Consider the following 15,965-nt stretch of genomic DNA (forward strand, 5'->3'; position numbering starts at 1 on the left):
AGTTCAAGGCTGACTGTTCCTCCGTAGGGTTTTTTTTTAATGTAGAGCGTAGGGGCACCTGGGTGGCTCAGTTGGTTAAGCATCCGACTCTTTATTTCAGCCCAGGCTATGAACTCATGGGTTCTTGCGTTTGGGCCCCACGTTGGGCTCTGTGATAGTTTGGAGCCTGCTTGGGATTCTCGGTCTCCCTCTCTCTTTGCCCCTCCCCTGGTGCATGCTTTCTCTTTCTCTCTCTCTCCCCCCCTTCCTCTCTCTTTCAAAAATAAATAAATAAACTTTAAAAAAGAATTGAAAAAGTAAAGTGTAGTTTTCTGTGTGTGTGTGTGTGTGTGTGTGTTTTCAAAAACATGCCTCTCTTGGTTTCACTACCCAACAGCAGAGGTTTCAGTTAAGAGGATCTTCATAATTCTGCCCTGGCAAATGCTACTTCCCATGATTAATAACCCGTGTTAAAGGGGATCGTTTACCACATTGGTGTGTAGCAATAGCAGTGTTCCAAGTAGAACAGAATCCCCGTGTAGGGCTCTTTCTTAAAATTTTTAAACAATTTTCATTTGTTTTTGAGAGAGAGAGAGAGGGAACGTAAGTGGGGGAGGGGCAGAGAGAGACACACACACACAGAATCCGAAACAGGCTGCAGGCTCTGAGCTGTCGGCACAGAGCCCGACGTGGGCTTTGAAGTCCTGAACCATGAGATCACGACCAGAGCCGAAGTCCGATGCTTAACTGACTGAGCCACCCAGGCACCCCACACCCGCCTGGTGTAGGAGTCTTAACTGTGACTCGGTTTTGTCAAGTAACATGTAAGAACCATGATCTGAGAGCTGGGAGGAGAGAATAGCACAGGGACACAAAGACGGGACAGACAAACCTTCGCAGTTGTGGGAGCTTCTTATAGTTTCATCCAAGACCCAAAGCCTGTGGTTTCGTGAGGCCAGACCCAGGCTTTGCTGGAGGAGCACCGGTGGGGGGGGGGGGGTGGCTGGAGGGGGAGCCCAAAGCTGCTCTTGAATCTTGGTCTCTGCAGAAGTTTGTATGGTTTAACATCAGCAGTGTTGACACCTTTGAGCGGAACTTGGAGACTGCTCGCTGGGAACTGGGCATTGAACTCCCCCAACCAGACGGCGGTGGCCTGTGCCACCGAGAGCGACGGGTGAATGTCGGGCTCCAGTCTGGAGTCTGCGGTTCTGAATACAGAACAGTTCAGTGTTTAATCAGCTTTGGAGGGGCGCTGGATGGTTCAGTCAGTTAAGTGCTCGACTCGGGTTTCGGCTCAGGTCATGATCTGGCGGTTTGTGGGTTTGAGCCCCTTGTTGGGCTGTGTGGTGACAGTGTGGAGCCTGCTTGGGATCCTCTGTCTCTCTCCTTCTCTGCCCCTCCCCAGCTCACTCTCTCTGTCTCTCTCAAAATAAATAAATAAAAACTTAAAATTTTTTTTTTTTTACCAGTTTTGGAGTGTGCTTCCTTTGAGCATATTGTAGGCATCTGCTAATTTACTATATATAGTAAAATGAAGAAATAAATTCTGTTTTCATGGAGAAAAGAATCGATTGGTGAAATATTTAGGCAGGCAGCCCTTAAGAAATAGTATAACAGGGCTCAACTGTGAGGGGGCTGTGCTGGGTGTGCTGGGGTCCGTCCTCCTCACCCCCAATTTCAGGTGTCTGGGCAGACAGACGTGTGTGGGGTGAGAGGCTCAGGATTGGGGAAGGCTGGATGCTGTGTCCAGGCTCTGACATGTTTTTAAAAGATGCTGCTCCCTTGTGTAGCATCAGTCTGCCCTTCACAGCCTTTCTCCCGAGGGAACTGATGAGTGGTTTTCTTGGATCTTCTAGGTTTCCCTTGCGAATCTGGTGTCCGCCCTTCTCCTAGTGGGCATCTTCCTCTGTGCTGTGAGGAGGGGGCCCGATGGGGGCTGGGCATGGCAGGCGAGGACGGGGGCCACCTCTTCAGTGCTGGGGAGACACTGCCAGGGTCTTAAAGTACAGTGTCAACGTGTGGTTTGCAGATGTAGCTGGTTGTGAAGAGGCCAGGTTGGAGATGATGGAGTTTGTGAATTTCCTGAAGAATCCCAAGCAATGTCAGGACTCAGGAGCCCAAATTCCAAAGGTATTGATTTCAGGAAACATGATAATGCTCTGAGCTCCAGGTCACAGTCAGAGATCACCATGGGTCAGTGTGGACAGATACGGGACAATTGAGCGTTTTCTAGAGATTGTGTGTTTTATTAATCATGGGAAGTAGCATTTGCCAGGGCAGAATTGTGAAGATCCTCTTAACTGAAACCTCTGTGAGTTTACTTTTTTGAACTATGAGCTTGTGCAATTATAGGAACAGTCCATACCCAACTGAAGTGTGTTTGTGTTCACTTGAAGCACAAACATTAATTGGCTTTTCATTTAGAGACCAGTCTGTCCGTCTAGTTTGGTGCCAATGATCAGAATCTTTTGTTAAATGTTCCGCATAAACCACACGTTACCTACAGTTTTGTTCTCTAAATGAAGTGAGAACTTAGAGCAGTCTGAGTGTAGAACCGTGTATTTTCTTATGACGTTTTTCTTAGAGTTTTCTTTCCTACTCAATTTGACATTTTTTTTTAGCTGTTTGCCTTTATTGCTTTATTTTCCAAAGCTTTCAACTTAGTTTTTGAAGAAACAACCTTTTTTTATTCCTGTTTTTTTTTTAGTTCACACAATGTTAAATTACATAATTAAAATAGAAGTACAGCTTGCATAAACAGGTTTGGGATCAGATACAGCTGCCTTATGGTGAGCCCTTGACCCTGCTCTGGACGGAGGGGTGGGGTTGGTGTGGGTCAGGGTTGTTGTACAGCCATTGTGATTCTGGCTGCTGTGTGTTTCTGCTGGTGCCTCTTTGTGTCATGGACCCTTTGATGGCTTGACAAACTGCCAGTCCTTTTCCCAGAATGATTTGCATCTTAAAGGAAATGGAATCACAGACCCTTCAGTCATCCCCGGGCTATGTGGACCAGGCTAAGAGCGCCTAGTGTAGACCGCTCTTTGGACACAGGCCCTTGTAGGAACCCTTGCTTTCTCCAGCTCCTCCCCGTAGTGTGGCCGCCACTAGACAGTTTGTTCTGAACAACAGCAACAGGTGACCGCTGTGAGCCTGGGGACTAGAGGGTAGGAGGTGCTGTCCTGTCTTACAGGCTGGGGAGTGTTTGCTGGAAAGCATGTGTGTGCGACAGAGGTGCAGCTCGCCCTGGTGCTCCCTACTGGAGATCTGCCAGCGCCTGGCCCAGCTGCTGGTCCCCTCGGCTTTGTGGTTGGGTGCCGCAGGGGGTGCCTCTCTTTGCTTCTTAGGATGTCCAGCTGCTTGTACGTGCTTGCAAAGTGGGTGTGATAAGCGGTGTGGCGGTCAGGTCACCAGGAAGGGCCTCTCACCTGGAGTGCGACCCTCCAGCAGTGTGTGGGCTTGCGGGAGGCGTCTCTGTCGTTCTGTGTGGTGCCGAGGACATCAGGACCCACATGGGTGTGGGCTCCTCCTGGGCGTAAAGGCCTACAGTAGATGTGGACACACGTACCCTGGACTCTCAGTTGTGCGTGTGGTCACGCGACTGGCAGAGGTGGATTCATGGCGCACCGTGACCCTAACCCACGTTCACGGGAACATGGGGTCCAGCACCATGTTGTGGACTTGAGTTTTGTGACTCCTTCCCCCTACCTCTTCGTGAGTGCTTTGTTGTTGTTTTTAAAGACTCAAGGAAAAAACACTGTATGGTCTCCTCTGAGGTAACTAGATGCTAACCCACACCCTTGACTGGAAATGGGGCAGTAGAAATTCCCTGCTTTAAATTTCTTTTCAGTTTTCAGGTGTGACGGTAATCCATAAGACGAACACCGAGGTGTGTTACCAGAGTGTGAATTGGTGTCACTATTTTGTAGAACGGTTTGATGGCACCCGTTAGACATTCAGACCCTTTGACCCAGCAAGCCCTGCCCTCGGGAGCTCTTGTGAAGACATGGCCTGCTTAGGTGGATGGGCTTTCGTGTGTCTGTGGTATTTGAACTTTTTATGGTGAACGTGGTTTAATTTTCTAAGAAAATATTAGAAGGAGAACCTCGGACTAGAAGAATGGGGCATCATCTCATGGGATTCTTGTTAGTGACGCCTGGAAGTCACCCGTTTAAATCAGAAACGGGCCTGTCTTTGGGTCCCATCTGTCCCCTTTAAGAGCCCAGCATCACCTTTCTGTTTCAGGGAGCCATGCCCACTGGTCTCCTGGCACTGGAGCTGCTTCTTGCCACAGCCACTGCGGGGAAGGCCAGTGTGCCTTTCATCACCGTGAATGGGTCAGAGTTCCTGGAAACATTTGTCGGCATTGGGCCAGCAAGGGTAGGTGGGCGCTTGTCCTCGAGTCAGACAGCCCCGGTCTTTGTGTGGACCCGGCAGTGAGCACAGAGCACGCCGCACATGTTGAGATAAGGGTTGGGTTCCGGAGAAGAGAAGCAGAGACTTGGGTTAACAAACACTCATTTTTGTTTTCATACCAGGAGCAAAATAGACTCTCTGTGTGGATTCCTACTTTAGGTTCGTGACATGTTTGCAGCGGCCCAAAGAAACGCTCCTTGTGTCTTGTTCATTGATGATATTGATGCGTTTGGCAGGAAGGAGGCCGAGGGCATTTCGGAAGCCAGAGTGACCGGGAGAGCACGCTGAACCAGATGCTTGCGGAGGGATGGATGGTGAGTGCACGCTGCTGACAGCCGCCGAGAGCAGGCCTGTCCTGTCGGCACTGCCACATCTCGCGTGACCCTCCTCCGGCTTTTGTTTCTATCAACTCCCTGGGTGAGTGAGCGTCCCTGATGGTTCTGTTTGTAGGAAGGCTGCTCTCAGGCAGACTTAATGGAGAAAGCTATGTTAGATCCACAGAGGCCCCCCACTGCCCCCTCCCTACCAGCAGGAGGGGTTAGTGGAGATGGGGTGGTGAGAGGAGGAGAGGTGAGGCCCTCCTGGGGAGGTGGACCAGGTAGATGAGGGCTCCCCCACCTCTCCTAGTGTAGGCCTTGGTGCCTGCAGGATGGTGTGGTTGGAGCCTTGCTCCTTCCCCTCTGAACCTCTCTCCTGCTGCCCTTCCTGACGCAGAGTCTCATGGGTGTGAGCCCACTCCATGTCCCCAAATCTCTCTCTTTCTTTCAGTTCAGACTTTTCCTCAAAGTGATTCCAGCTCAGTGTGTCTGGTGGCTTGTCAGGCGTGCTGATATCTCACTGGAAATGTCTACATGGTGAACGTTTTTCAAATTTGGAGATGCTTTCAGTGGTCCCATGGCAAGTTTTCATCTTCATCTTGGGGCTGCCAAGAGTACCCCAGGTTTGGTGATTCACTAGGAGGACTCCTAGGACCCCATGTGTAGCTGTACCCACGACCACGACTGGTGACAGACACAGAGCAGAATCCGCGCGGGAAGAATGTGGTCCAGGGAAGCTGGCTGCAGCTTCCCTCAGGACGTGCAGGGGGCACCGACTTTTCCTGGCATGGAGCTGTGACGACATGTGGGCATGTAGTTGACCAAGGTTTTCAGTGGGGGCTGGTCCTGTGGCACTCTCTGCCCAGTATGTACCAAAATCCCAGACTCCCGGGAGGAAGGCAGGTGCGCAGCAAAACCACACTGTACAAACAGATTAGGCCTAGGGAGCCCCTCTTATCAGGGAGCAGTGGAGACCCTCCCCAAATCTCAGGTCCCAGAGCCAGCTGGGGGCCACCTTATAAGCAGAGCTTGAGAGGCTTACTGTGTTAGATTCTTTCTGCCCAGACAAGACGTTCCAAAACCCTTTGTCATAGCTCGTATCCAACCGTGATTCTAACTAGGTTAGTACTCTGTTCTGAGGTCTCAAGGGGCTGATGGGAGAGAGCATTCAGGGGGAAAGAGGGTGGGAACACCACCACTTTCTCTGCTGGCGGCCCCCGTTCTCTGCAGTCCTGCCTGCCCTTGACTATTCCAGTTCCCTGGGCCTTGTGAGCCCACTAGGGCTGGGTGGATGGAGACTGGGAAGTAGCTGGGGCACTGACACCGTGGAGAGTCTCCTTGCTCCCCAGGGGTTGGGGGGTGGCATCGGGTAGTGTCACGCTGTCAGGAACCAGTGGTGAGTCAACATGGAGGTCCACACGTGGGCCCAGGTCCTGGGGGGTCCCAGTTAGCCGGGGAACGTCTGACTGCTCTCTGACGGAGACGCGTCTCAGCCAGAGCAATGGGGTCTGTGACAACCAGAGCCAGTGGTGTGCTGTTTGTGTCCTGCCCGTGAAGGGTCAGAGGGAGGGGCCCCAGAGCCAGCCCCGGGCAGGAGCGTTGGCCCCGCTGAATGGCCTCTGTAGTCCGTTTGGAGTGAGCAGAGGAAGAGCAGAGCCAGTGCAGGGTGGCTCAGGGAGGCCAGGGTCCCTAGAAGGATGAGCAGGTGTGCAGAAGAGGACAAGGCGTCAGGACCAGAGAGAGGAGGAGAGCTGTCTGGGGATACAGCACTACCCCAGTGGGTGCCAGCCGAGCCCCCTCCTCGGGCGCCCTTGCTTCTCATGTCCAGGGTTCACCTCTTTCACGAACGTCGTGGTGGTGGCTGGCACCAACCGCCCTGACCTCCTTGACCCGGCTCTGATGCATCCTGGCCGGTGTGACTGACTGATCTACATCAGCAAGCCTGCCGGTCACATGGCGCTCAGGTTTGGGGCTTCATGCCCTTGTGCTAAAGGTTAGGTTGGTTAGATCATTACCTGTGTATTTGGAGGCGATTTCTTTTTTTTTTACTTCTTCCTTTTTAAGCAGGCTCCATGCCCAGTGCAGAGCCGAATGCAAAGGTTGAACTTTTCACCCTGAGAGATCAAGACCAGAGCTGAGGTCAAGAGTCGGACCGTTAACCGACCGAGCTACCCAGGTGCCCCTGGGGGTGGTTCGTTTGATCAGGGCCCTGCAGTGGTTAATATTAACATTTGGAAAAAGTGGAAGCTTGTGCATGCCCTTGGGTGCTGCTAGTTGCTGTCTCCCGGCAATCCACTTTTGGGAGTGACAGGTGTGGCTGGGCCTGCAGAAACGTCACTTCACCATACAGGTGGGAGTGCTGTGATACATCCATGTTTCTGGCGCGGTGTTGTAAAAACTTAGAGGGTAGACAAGAAGAGCTCACCCTCACCTTTTGCTCTGACAACTGACATCACCTCTTCCCTGGCCCTTTCCGTTTTTGAGAGCGCGTCTGTCCCGCGTGGACTTGCCCTGCTGCCCAGGGTGGTCCTCATCTTGCTCACTGTCGGCTCATGGCCCCGGGAATGGATTTGATGTTAGAGGCAGCACAGTCATGAAGGTGTTTTAATGAGTTCAAGAGCTGAGTGTACGAGGGGGCTTGAACTCGCAAACCATGAGATTGTGACCTGAGCCGAAGGCGGACACTTGACCGACTGAGCCACCCGGGTGCCCCTGCCCTGATTAATGATAGTTTTGCTGGATATAGCATTCGTGTTTGACTTTAAAAAATTTTTCTTGTTCTCACTGCTTTGAGTATTTTGTTCCACTGCCTTCATTTTACTATTTCTGATGAGGTGCCAGGCACCAGTCGTCATATTGCTGTTATCCTCTATGTGATGAATCTTTTCTGTTGCTGCTTCAGGATTTCCTCTTTGTCTTTTGCTTTCAACACTTTAATTGTGATGGGTCTCTTGCGACTTCTGGGTTTCAAATTATAGTTAGAAAAGAATCTCTCGTTATTTTCATATTATGGACACATCTTTATCATGTTTATGACTTATTTTTTTTACATTTACGTCTCTGACCCATTTGTACTTTATTCTGATATATAGCTTGAGATATTGCATAAATTTGATCTTTCTTCAAATAACTATCCTATCATTGCAACACCATTTTTAAATAGTTCATTACTGACGAAGAAACAGTGCATTATCTTGACTTTACCCACTGAATGGGAGCCTTTCCAAGGACAAAAGGAATTACAGAGAACATTTCAGATTTTCTTTAGTTGTATCACAGGTAGTACTATCAACATTGTTATTTTGAAAGTATTTCACGTAGGGGCGCCTGGGTGGCCCAGTCGGTTTAGTCTCTGACTCCTGGTTTCAGCTCAGGTCACGATCTCACAGTTTGTGAGTTTGAGTCCCTTGTCGGGCTCTGTGCTTATAGCACAGAGCCTGCTTGGGATTCTCTTTCCCTCTCTGCCTCCCCGCCCCCCCGCACTGTCTCTCAAAAAAAAAAAAAAAAAAAAAAAACAGGAGGTAAGTGTACCTGACCTTTGGGATACTTCATCATTGCTTCCTGACTCCAAATAACTAAGTGTGAAGCAGGGAAGGTGCCTGGAGCCCCAGGCTGTCCTTGTAGATTTTGCAAAGTGGCTACAAGTGACCCTGCTCTGACCGTCTGTGTGTCTCTGTCTTTGTTAGGCCCCGACATCAAAGGCAGATTGTCCATTTTCACAGCCCACCTACACCCACTGAAGATGGGTGGGAGCCCCTGTAAGGACACTCGCGGTGCTCCCTTTGGGCTGGGTGGGAGACCCCCATAAGGATGCTCGCGGTGCTCCCTTTGGGCTGTCACGGTGCTCACTCACAGGTGAGTGTTGGCCAGGCCGGGGATGGCCTCGGGTGTTACATGCGATTGGTAGGTGGTTTCTGGTTGTAGGATTCAGTGCTGGCATGTGCCCACCTTTGTCTTTGGAACTTTGAATCTGTTGAGAGACATCAAAGGCCTCGGAGATGATTAGCCCCAAAGCTGATTTGTAGCCATCTGAAGTTCTAGTTTAATTCGGTTTAGACTTGGGGAGTTGTTAGTGCAGGGGCCTCCCTAATGCCCGAGCACAGACCCACCGCAGTGAGGAGCCGTTGCTGCATTATACGGTCTTGGGCGTCAGCTCCCAACCTGGGGGCCCCCCTTGCTTTTCTCTTTTCTTTGTAGTTGAAACCAAGATCCTGTACTAGGAAACTTGTTTCCCCACCAGGGTGGTTTAAGCACTGGGAGTTTAGGGTTTTCCCAGGGGGCTTCCTGCCCAGGTCATCGTCTACTCAGCAGCCCTTTGGAAGCCTAATGATTACTGTGATTACTGTGATGAGCCCTGCCATCCCCGGAACATTCTGCTGTGCAGCCTTGTCCCCTCCCACTGTTGTGCTGCCATCTGCCATCTCCCTGGTGTTCTGCCCAGTGCGGGGTGAGGGCTGGGGTCAGGTCACACATAGGAGTGCACGTTTGTTGGCCACAGGATGATGTGTGAGGCGTTCTCATCCGACCAGGCCGGTCTGTTTCCTGCAAAGAATGTGCTCTCTGTTCTTCCTCCTTGTGACTCCCATGTCCACTTATACACCAAAGTTAAGAAACTTGAATAGGCCTCCCAGACTCTCGTCCCAGAGATACATTAGAGGCTGCCCAGACTCAGCAGGATGACCTAGGACCTCACCAGCCTCCTGCGGCAGCTGCCTCATCGAACTGCCCTCCTCTCTCAGGCTGGTCACGTGGATTCCGCTGTCCCCGAGAGGCAGACCCAGCCTTTGTGAATGTCGACATCGCAGGGACAGAGAATGGTCTCTCTGTCCTCACACACAGAAGGGGACACAAGAATTCTTAGAGGAAAAGAACTGTTGATACATTTTCGAGAGCCACATAAATAAGTGCAAGCTGTGGCGCTCTGTGGTTCTCATGTTGTTGAGCCTTCGTCTCCGCGTGCGCCTCAGGCCCCTGTGCGGGAGATCCAGTTTTTTTAAAAACCTGGATGTTCCTGGGGCGCGTGGGGGACTGTCGGTTGAGCGTCCGACTTCGGCTCAGGTCGTGATCTCACAGCTCGTGCGTTTGAGCCCCACGTCAGGCTCTGTGCTGACGGCTCGGAGCCCGGAGCCTGCTTCAGATCTGTGTCTCCCTCTCTCCTCTGCCCCTAACCCACTCACGTTCCGTCTCTGTCTCTCTCAAAAGTAAATAAGCATTAAAAAAATTAAAAAAATAAATAAAACCTGAATGTTCCTTGGGAACCTGACGTGTAAAGTTCTCCTTTAACATTTTTGCTCGTTCTTTGCGCTATAATGTAGTAACAAAAGTAAATGAGAAAAAAGACATTTTAAAACTTAGCCAATGATTCAACAAAAGATTACAAAGTATGCAAAGAAACAGTAAGTGTGGTTCATTCACAGGAGAAAGAAATGGACAGAAACTGTCCCCAAGGTAGCACAGACATTAGGGTTACTAGAAAAATATTAATGTCACCTGTCTTAAAGTTGCGTGCCTATAGAGCCAAAGGGGACCAGAAGAACTGTGTGTCTCAACAAAGAGAATATTAGTAAGAAAACAAATTACAGGAAGTAACCAGATAGAAATTCTGGAGCAGAAAAGTACATGACTGAAATGAAAAGTTCACTAGAGGGCTCAATAGCAGATGTGAGCTGCAGAGGAAAAATATTGGCAAACTTGGAGATAGGCTAATATTACCCAGTCTGAGGGGCAGGAAGAAAAAGGAACGGAAAATGTACAGAACCTAGGACCAGATGGGACACTACCAACATGCATATTATGGCAGTCCCAGAAGGAGAGGACGGAGGAAAAGGGGCAGTGAGAATATTTGAAGAGATAATGGGTCAGAACTTTCCAAATTGGATAAAAGACAGGAATCTACGTTCCCGAGATGTTCAGTGAATTTCAAGTAGGGATGAACTCTAAGGTCCATCGAGACTCATCATCATCTGTTAAAGCCGAAGAGAGGCTTGGAACCAGCAAGAAAGAAAGGATACAGTGTACAAAGGGTCATCAGTGAGACTTGATAACGGATTTCTCCTTACACACTCAGAAGGGCAGAAGGCAGTGGGGTGACATGTTCCAGGTATAAAAGAGAAAACCTGTAACAAAGAATTCTGCATCTGGCAAAACTGCCCTTCAGGAAGGAAGGGGAAATTAAGACGTTCCCAGGTACTGAGAAGTTGAGGCAATTCATTGTGTTTAGACGTAGCCTACAGGAAATGCTAGAGAGAGTTCAGGCTGAAATGAAAGGGTGCTAGCCAGTAACTTGAAGCCATGTGAAGAAATAACAGTGGTACTGGTAAAGACAAGTGCATAGAACAATAATTACAATTTCTGTGATGGGTATGTAATGTAGAAAGCTGTAATCTGTGACAATAACAAGGTGAAGGTGGAGGGAAGGAGATGTACAGGAGACATTTGTACGGTCATTAAAAGCCAGACGTGGAAGCGCTGGTCTTAAAATTCACGTGGAGGGGCGCCCGGGTGGCTCAGTTGGCTAAGTGTCCAACTCTTGATTTCAGCTCAGGTCTCGGCCTCTGGGTCGTGAGCTCAAGCCCTGCGTTGGGCTCCGCACTGGGTATGGAGCCCACTTAACAAAAACAAAAATGAAACCAAATCCTAAGTAAGTAAATAGGTAAATTCACACGGAGTTGCAAAGTGCCCAAGTAGCCAAAACAGTCTCGTGAAAGGAGACGGAGTTGGAGGACTCCTGCGTCCCTATTTCAGAACTTGCCACAAAGCTCGGTGAACAAAACACGGCCCCGACAAGGCGGACATACTGACGGAGGAAAACTCACGAGTACAGATGCGGCCTGTACATCTGTGCTTAGTTGATTTCTCTTAAAGTTGTGAAGACCGCTTAATGGGGGAAGGACGGTCTCTTCAAAAAAATGTGCTAGGACAATGGGATATGCACATACAAAAGAATGAAATTGGACCTTGGCACCAGATACAAAAGTTAACTCAAAGTGGGTAAAAGACCTGAATTTCAGAGCTAAAACTATAAAAGTCTTAGAAGAAAACATGGAAGACCAGATCTTCATGACTCTGGACTTGGCAGTGGTTCCTTAAATACGATACCAGAAGCACAAGCAACAAGTGGAAAAATAAATCGGACTTAATAAAAATTGAAATCTTTTTTGTGTCAAAGGACATTACTGAGTGAATAAAAAGGCAAGTATAGAGAACAGAGAAAAATATTTGGAACTCCTGCGTCTGATGAGGGTCTAGAATCCAGAACATAAAACCCAATCTAAGAATGGGCAAAGGGTTAGAAAAGACATTTTTCCAGAGAAGATAGACAACCGAAAACCACATGACAGAATGCTGAGTGTCATGATTTATCAGGCAAATGCAAATCTAACGAGGTAGCACTTCCATGCCACGGACGGCTGTAAAAGACAGAGTTGGCGTGGATGTAGAGGTACAGGACGTCTAATAGGGCTGCTGATGGGAGCGTAAACTGGGCTGACTGGGCTTTGGGAGTCAGTTCGGCTGTTCAGAAAGTAAAGTACGGAGCCCTCCTATGACCCAGCAACTCCCCGTGTAGGTAGCTACCCCGGAGACTTGAAAACCTGTCCACACGAAGACGTGTACGTGTGTTCACAGCAATGTTGTTCACACTAGCCAAAGGGTAGAAACACCCCAAACGTCCATCAGTGCATGAATGGATAAACAAAAGGTGTGTATGTAAAATGGGATATTATTCAGCCATGAAAAGAAATACTGGCACGTGTTACAATAGGGATGAACCTCCCAATATTATGTCAAGTGAAAGCAGCCAGGCACAAAGGGCCATGTACTGTGTGATTCCATTTATATGAGGTTTATAACAAGTCCGCGGAGACAGAAAATACACGTGTGGTTAGCTAGGGTGGGCCCTGGAATCCCCCACGTCAGGCATAGGGTACCTTACAGATGATGGAAGTGTCTGAAATTAGGGCAGGAGTCGTGTGACTTGATAAACGTACTAGAAGTCTTTGAGGTACACCCTTAAACCAAGGTAAACCAAGTGCCAAATCTTGGTTTGGAACACCGCCTATGGATCCTGTGAGCCGAGGTAACGCTGGGGCCCCAGGTCAGCCCGCGGAAGGCCCCCCACTGCTCCAGGGCTGCCCAGCTCACCTCTGACGAGCCTTTCAATGGCCTGCTCAGAGTGCTTCTCCTGAACACAAAGACCCAGGTGGCAGGAGGCAATCGGGGCGGCTTCGTGGCCCTGATTAAGATGGGTGGATTTAGGGGCGCCTGGGTGGCTCAGTCGGTTAAGCGGCCGACTTCGGCTCAGGTCATGATCTCACGGTCTGTGAGTTCGAGCCCCGCGTCGGGCTCTGGGCTGACGGCTCAGAGCCTGGAGCCTGTTTCGGATTCTGTGTCTCCCTCTCTCTGACCCTCATGCTCTGTCTGTTCATGCTCTGTCTCTCTGTCTCAAAAATAAATAAACGTTAAAAAAAAAAAAAAAAAAGATGGGTGGATTTAATGTTGAATAAATTACACCTCAGTAAGCGCTTAACCAAAAAACCGGCCTGGCCCCAAACTGGTGACTGACAAAGTTGCTGCCTGGCTTAGCTGTGATCCCTGTCGTGGAGCTCCTCTTGTAATACCCAGTCCGGGGCACTCATGACCAGTTTCTCCTTTCCCGGGTCGGGTGCTGGCATTTTGGTGTCTGCCACGAAGACCCAGAGTTACCTCGGCTCACAGGATCCATAGGCGGTTTTCCAAACCAAAATTTGGCGCTTGGGAATCTGCCAGCAGCCTTCATGCTCTGTCTAGAGCTACGTTTAAAATCTCAGAGAGGTGGGGCCTGCAGGGCAGTGGCTCAGGCCCTGGTTTGGATGCTAATTGCAGACTGGAGGAGGGGGTTCCTGGAGAGCTCCCTCACGGAAGCCACAAGGACAGCCCTCCGAAGGTGGGTGCTGGAGTGTGTGCTTCAGCGCGGGCGATGGCTGCCTGGCCTCCTGGCTTCAGTTCAGCAGCTCGGGGACCTGCAGTCAGCGGGTAGGGATCTTGGGGAGCTATGGCTGGCAGTGGGAGGGGCTCGCTATCAGGAAGGCAAGGGCACTGAGCTGCAGCTACGGCCACAGGCCGCCTCCAGGGAGGGGAAATCCTTGTGATGCAAGGGGCCCCTGAGAACGAGAACGGGTATCCGATTGTTACATGGTTGGCCCCAGGTGTCAGGTGCCAGGCACTTCCCAGGCGTGTCCCAGTCTCCCCAGGGTTCCACACAAGGCACCTGAAAGCAGACAAAGCAGACCCCTGGGGGGCATCTGAAAGCCCCTGGGGGGAGGGGCGCTCTGGAAGACTCCTGCTTTCCCAGCGACCCCCACACCCCCACGCCTCACCTTGATGGTGGATGGAGCTGGGCACCTTGGACCCCACCCTCGCGCACAGCTCAGTCAGGGCTGCGTGGTTACTGCAACCTGACTGAGGTTTGAAGGTAGGTAGCACAGGAGAACATCCTCGCACAAAAAAATTTAAGGCTAGAACTTAAGGGACGGAGATCAGGGAGGTGCCCAGATAGCCAGCGGCTGCCCTTCCTGTGTTGTCAGCCCCACAGCCGTGAGAACCAGTGCTGCTTTGCTTTGTGTGTATCTTCCCACTAAAGCGTGACACGTATGGAAGGGTGGGGAGTATTGGGTAGCTTCTGGAGAGTTGTCTTGGCAGCTCGGGTGAGCCGTTGGTGCCTTTGCTCGGTACTGCTAACCGCCTGTGAGCTACGGTGTGGGAGGCGTTGGGAACCACTCCTTGTCTCCATGCTTCCTGTGTCACTTAGCGAGCCACAGAGCATAGCTAATCACATTGGCTGAAAATGGGCCACCTAAAGCAGTCTGCTGCGTGCAAAGTGCATGAGTGGGACACATTCTTTGGAGGTGGGGAGGCAGGGCTTCTGCAGAGCAGAAGGCAGCATCGTGTCTGGCGTGGAGGGACAGGCACCAAACTGGGCCTGAGCCGTGTGTGGAGGCTGTGAGTCTGTACTTGCTGAGCAGAGGCTCTGACCAGCCCCCAGCGTTCCCTGGGTGGATTTGGCGCCCACTTCCCAGATGTCCGTTTGTCCTCTGCCTCTCACAGGCCCGGCAATTTGACGTGGAGGCCTTGAGAGGAAGACACAGGTCCTGCAGCCCAGCGAGAAGGCGACCGTGGTGGACCGTGGCCCACCACGAGGCTGGGTGTGCGGTGGTAGGCTGGCTCCTGGGGTGCCCGGACCCTTTGCCGAGGGTCGGTCTCTCCGCCCGTAGCCTCTAGCCCTGGGCGTTTGCCTTACCCAGGTGGCTTTGTGTGGCCTGTGGTTATGCGGGCGCAGTACGTGTCACAGCGGCAGCACTGTTACTTGTCGAGGAATTAATTTAGGTCTAGAGTTTGGTCCAAAAGATTCCTTGGGGGGGTGGGTGGCAGAGAGGAGGAGTGGAGTCTGGATGCCAGCCACCTGGCACCCAAGAGGTTTGATTCTAAATTTCCCTCACTTCTAAGCTTTGGACCTGGCTCTTCTGGAGCTACTTTGGGGTGGGTAGGCTGGAGGTTGTTTCCATGCTAATCTTTGGGGTGACCCTACCCAGACCTGCTAATTCTGGGTAGGGCCCAAGAGGCTCCTCTCCTCCCACACCCTTGTGACCGCTGGTCACAGTAGGACAAGTTGGTCTGGGGTGGGACCTGGATGGGGCAGGAGCTCTGTGTGCGGAGTGACCGGGGCACTTCCTGCCTGTGTCTTACAGGTATCCATCATCCCCCCGGGGCGAGGGGCTCGGCTCTGCCCAGTACTCGCCCAGGGAGCAGTGTCTACACACAGGAGCAGTTCTGTGACCACATGTGCACGATGCTGGGGGGCAGGGTGGCTGAGCAGCTGTTTTTTTGGGGGGTGGGTCACAGGTCAGGGGCCCAGGGTGACTTGAGGAAGGCCACCCAGAGCGCCTATGCTCAGGTAAAGGGCAGGGACCCCTGCAGGGTGGGATCCAGCCAGGTTCACCCCCAGCTCCTTCCAGATTGTGCAGTTTGGGATGAGCGAAAAGCCGGACCACGTGTCCTTCGACTTTCCCCGACAAGGCGAGATGCTGGCGGAGAAGCCGGCTCGTGAGGCCGCCGCCCAGCTCACTGAGGAGGAGGTGCGGTGCCCGTGGGCTCCACCTGTGAGCAGGCCCCGGCCCCGCCGACCGGCTGCCGAGAGCAGGTGGAAGAGGTGAGTGGGGCAGGTCCTGGCTTGGGTTTGGGGCTTGCCTTCGCAGCGCCTGCTGTCCTGGGAGCGGCTGA

At 51.4% G+C, this 15,965-nt stretch overlaps 1 protein-coding gene across 1 annotated transcript in view; it reads left to right on the forward strand.

The window, feature by feature from the left end:
* Positions 1-15,965, forward strand: part of LOC107180469 (AFG3-like protein 1) — a 28,369-nt gene that overhangs the window by 10,070 nt on the left and 2,334 nt on the right. The window contains 8 exon segments of the mRNA XM_042968097.1: positions 2,009-2,109; positions 4,222-4,356; positions 4,552-4,630; positions 4,633-4,706; positions 5,161-5,246; positions 14,594-14,900; positions 15,701-15,827; positions 15,830-15,894. Coding sequence (XP_042824031.1) covers positions 2,009-2,109; positions 4,222-4,356; positions 4,552-4,630; positions 4,633-4,706; positions 5,161-5,246; positions 14,594-14,900; positions 15,701-15,827; positions 15,830-15,894 — 974 coding nt within the window.

The sequence above is a fragment of the Panthera tigris genome, chromosome E2 (genome assembly GCF_018350195.1).
Source record: "Panthera tigris isolate Pti1 chromosome E2, P.tigris_Pti1_mat1.1, whole genome shotgun sequence".
Taxonomy (NCBI): Eukaryota; Metazoa; Chordata; class Mammalia; order Carnivora; family Felidae; genus Panthera; species Panthera tigris.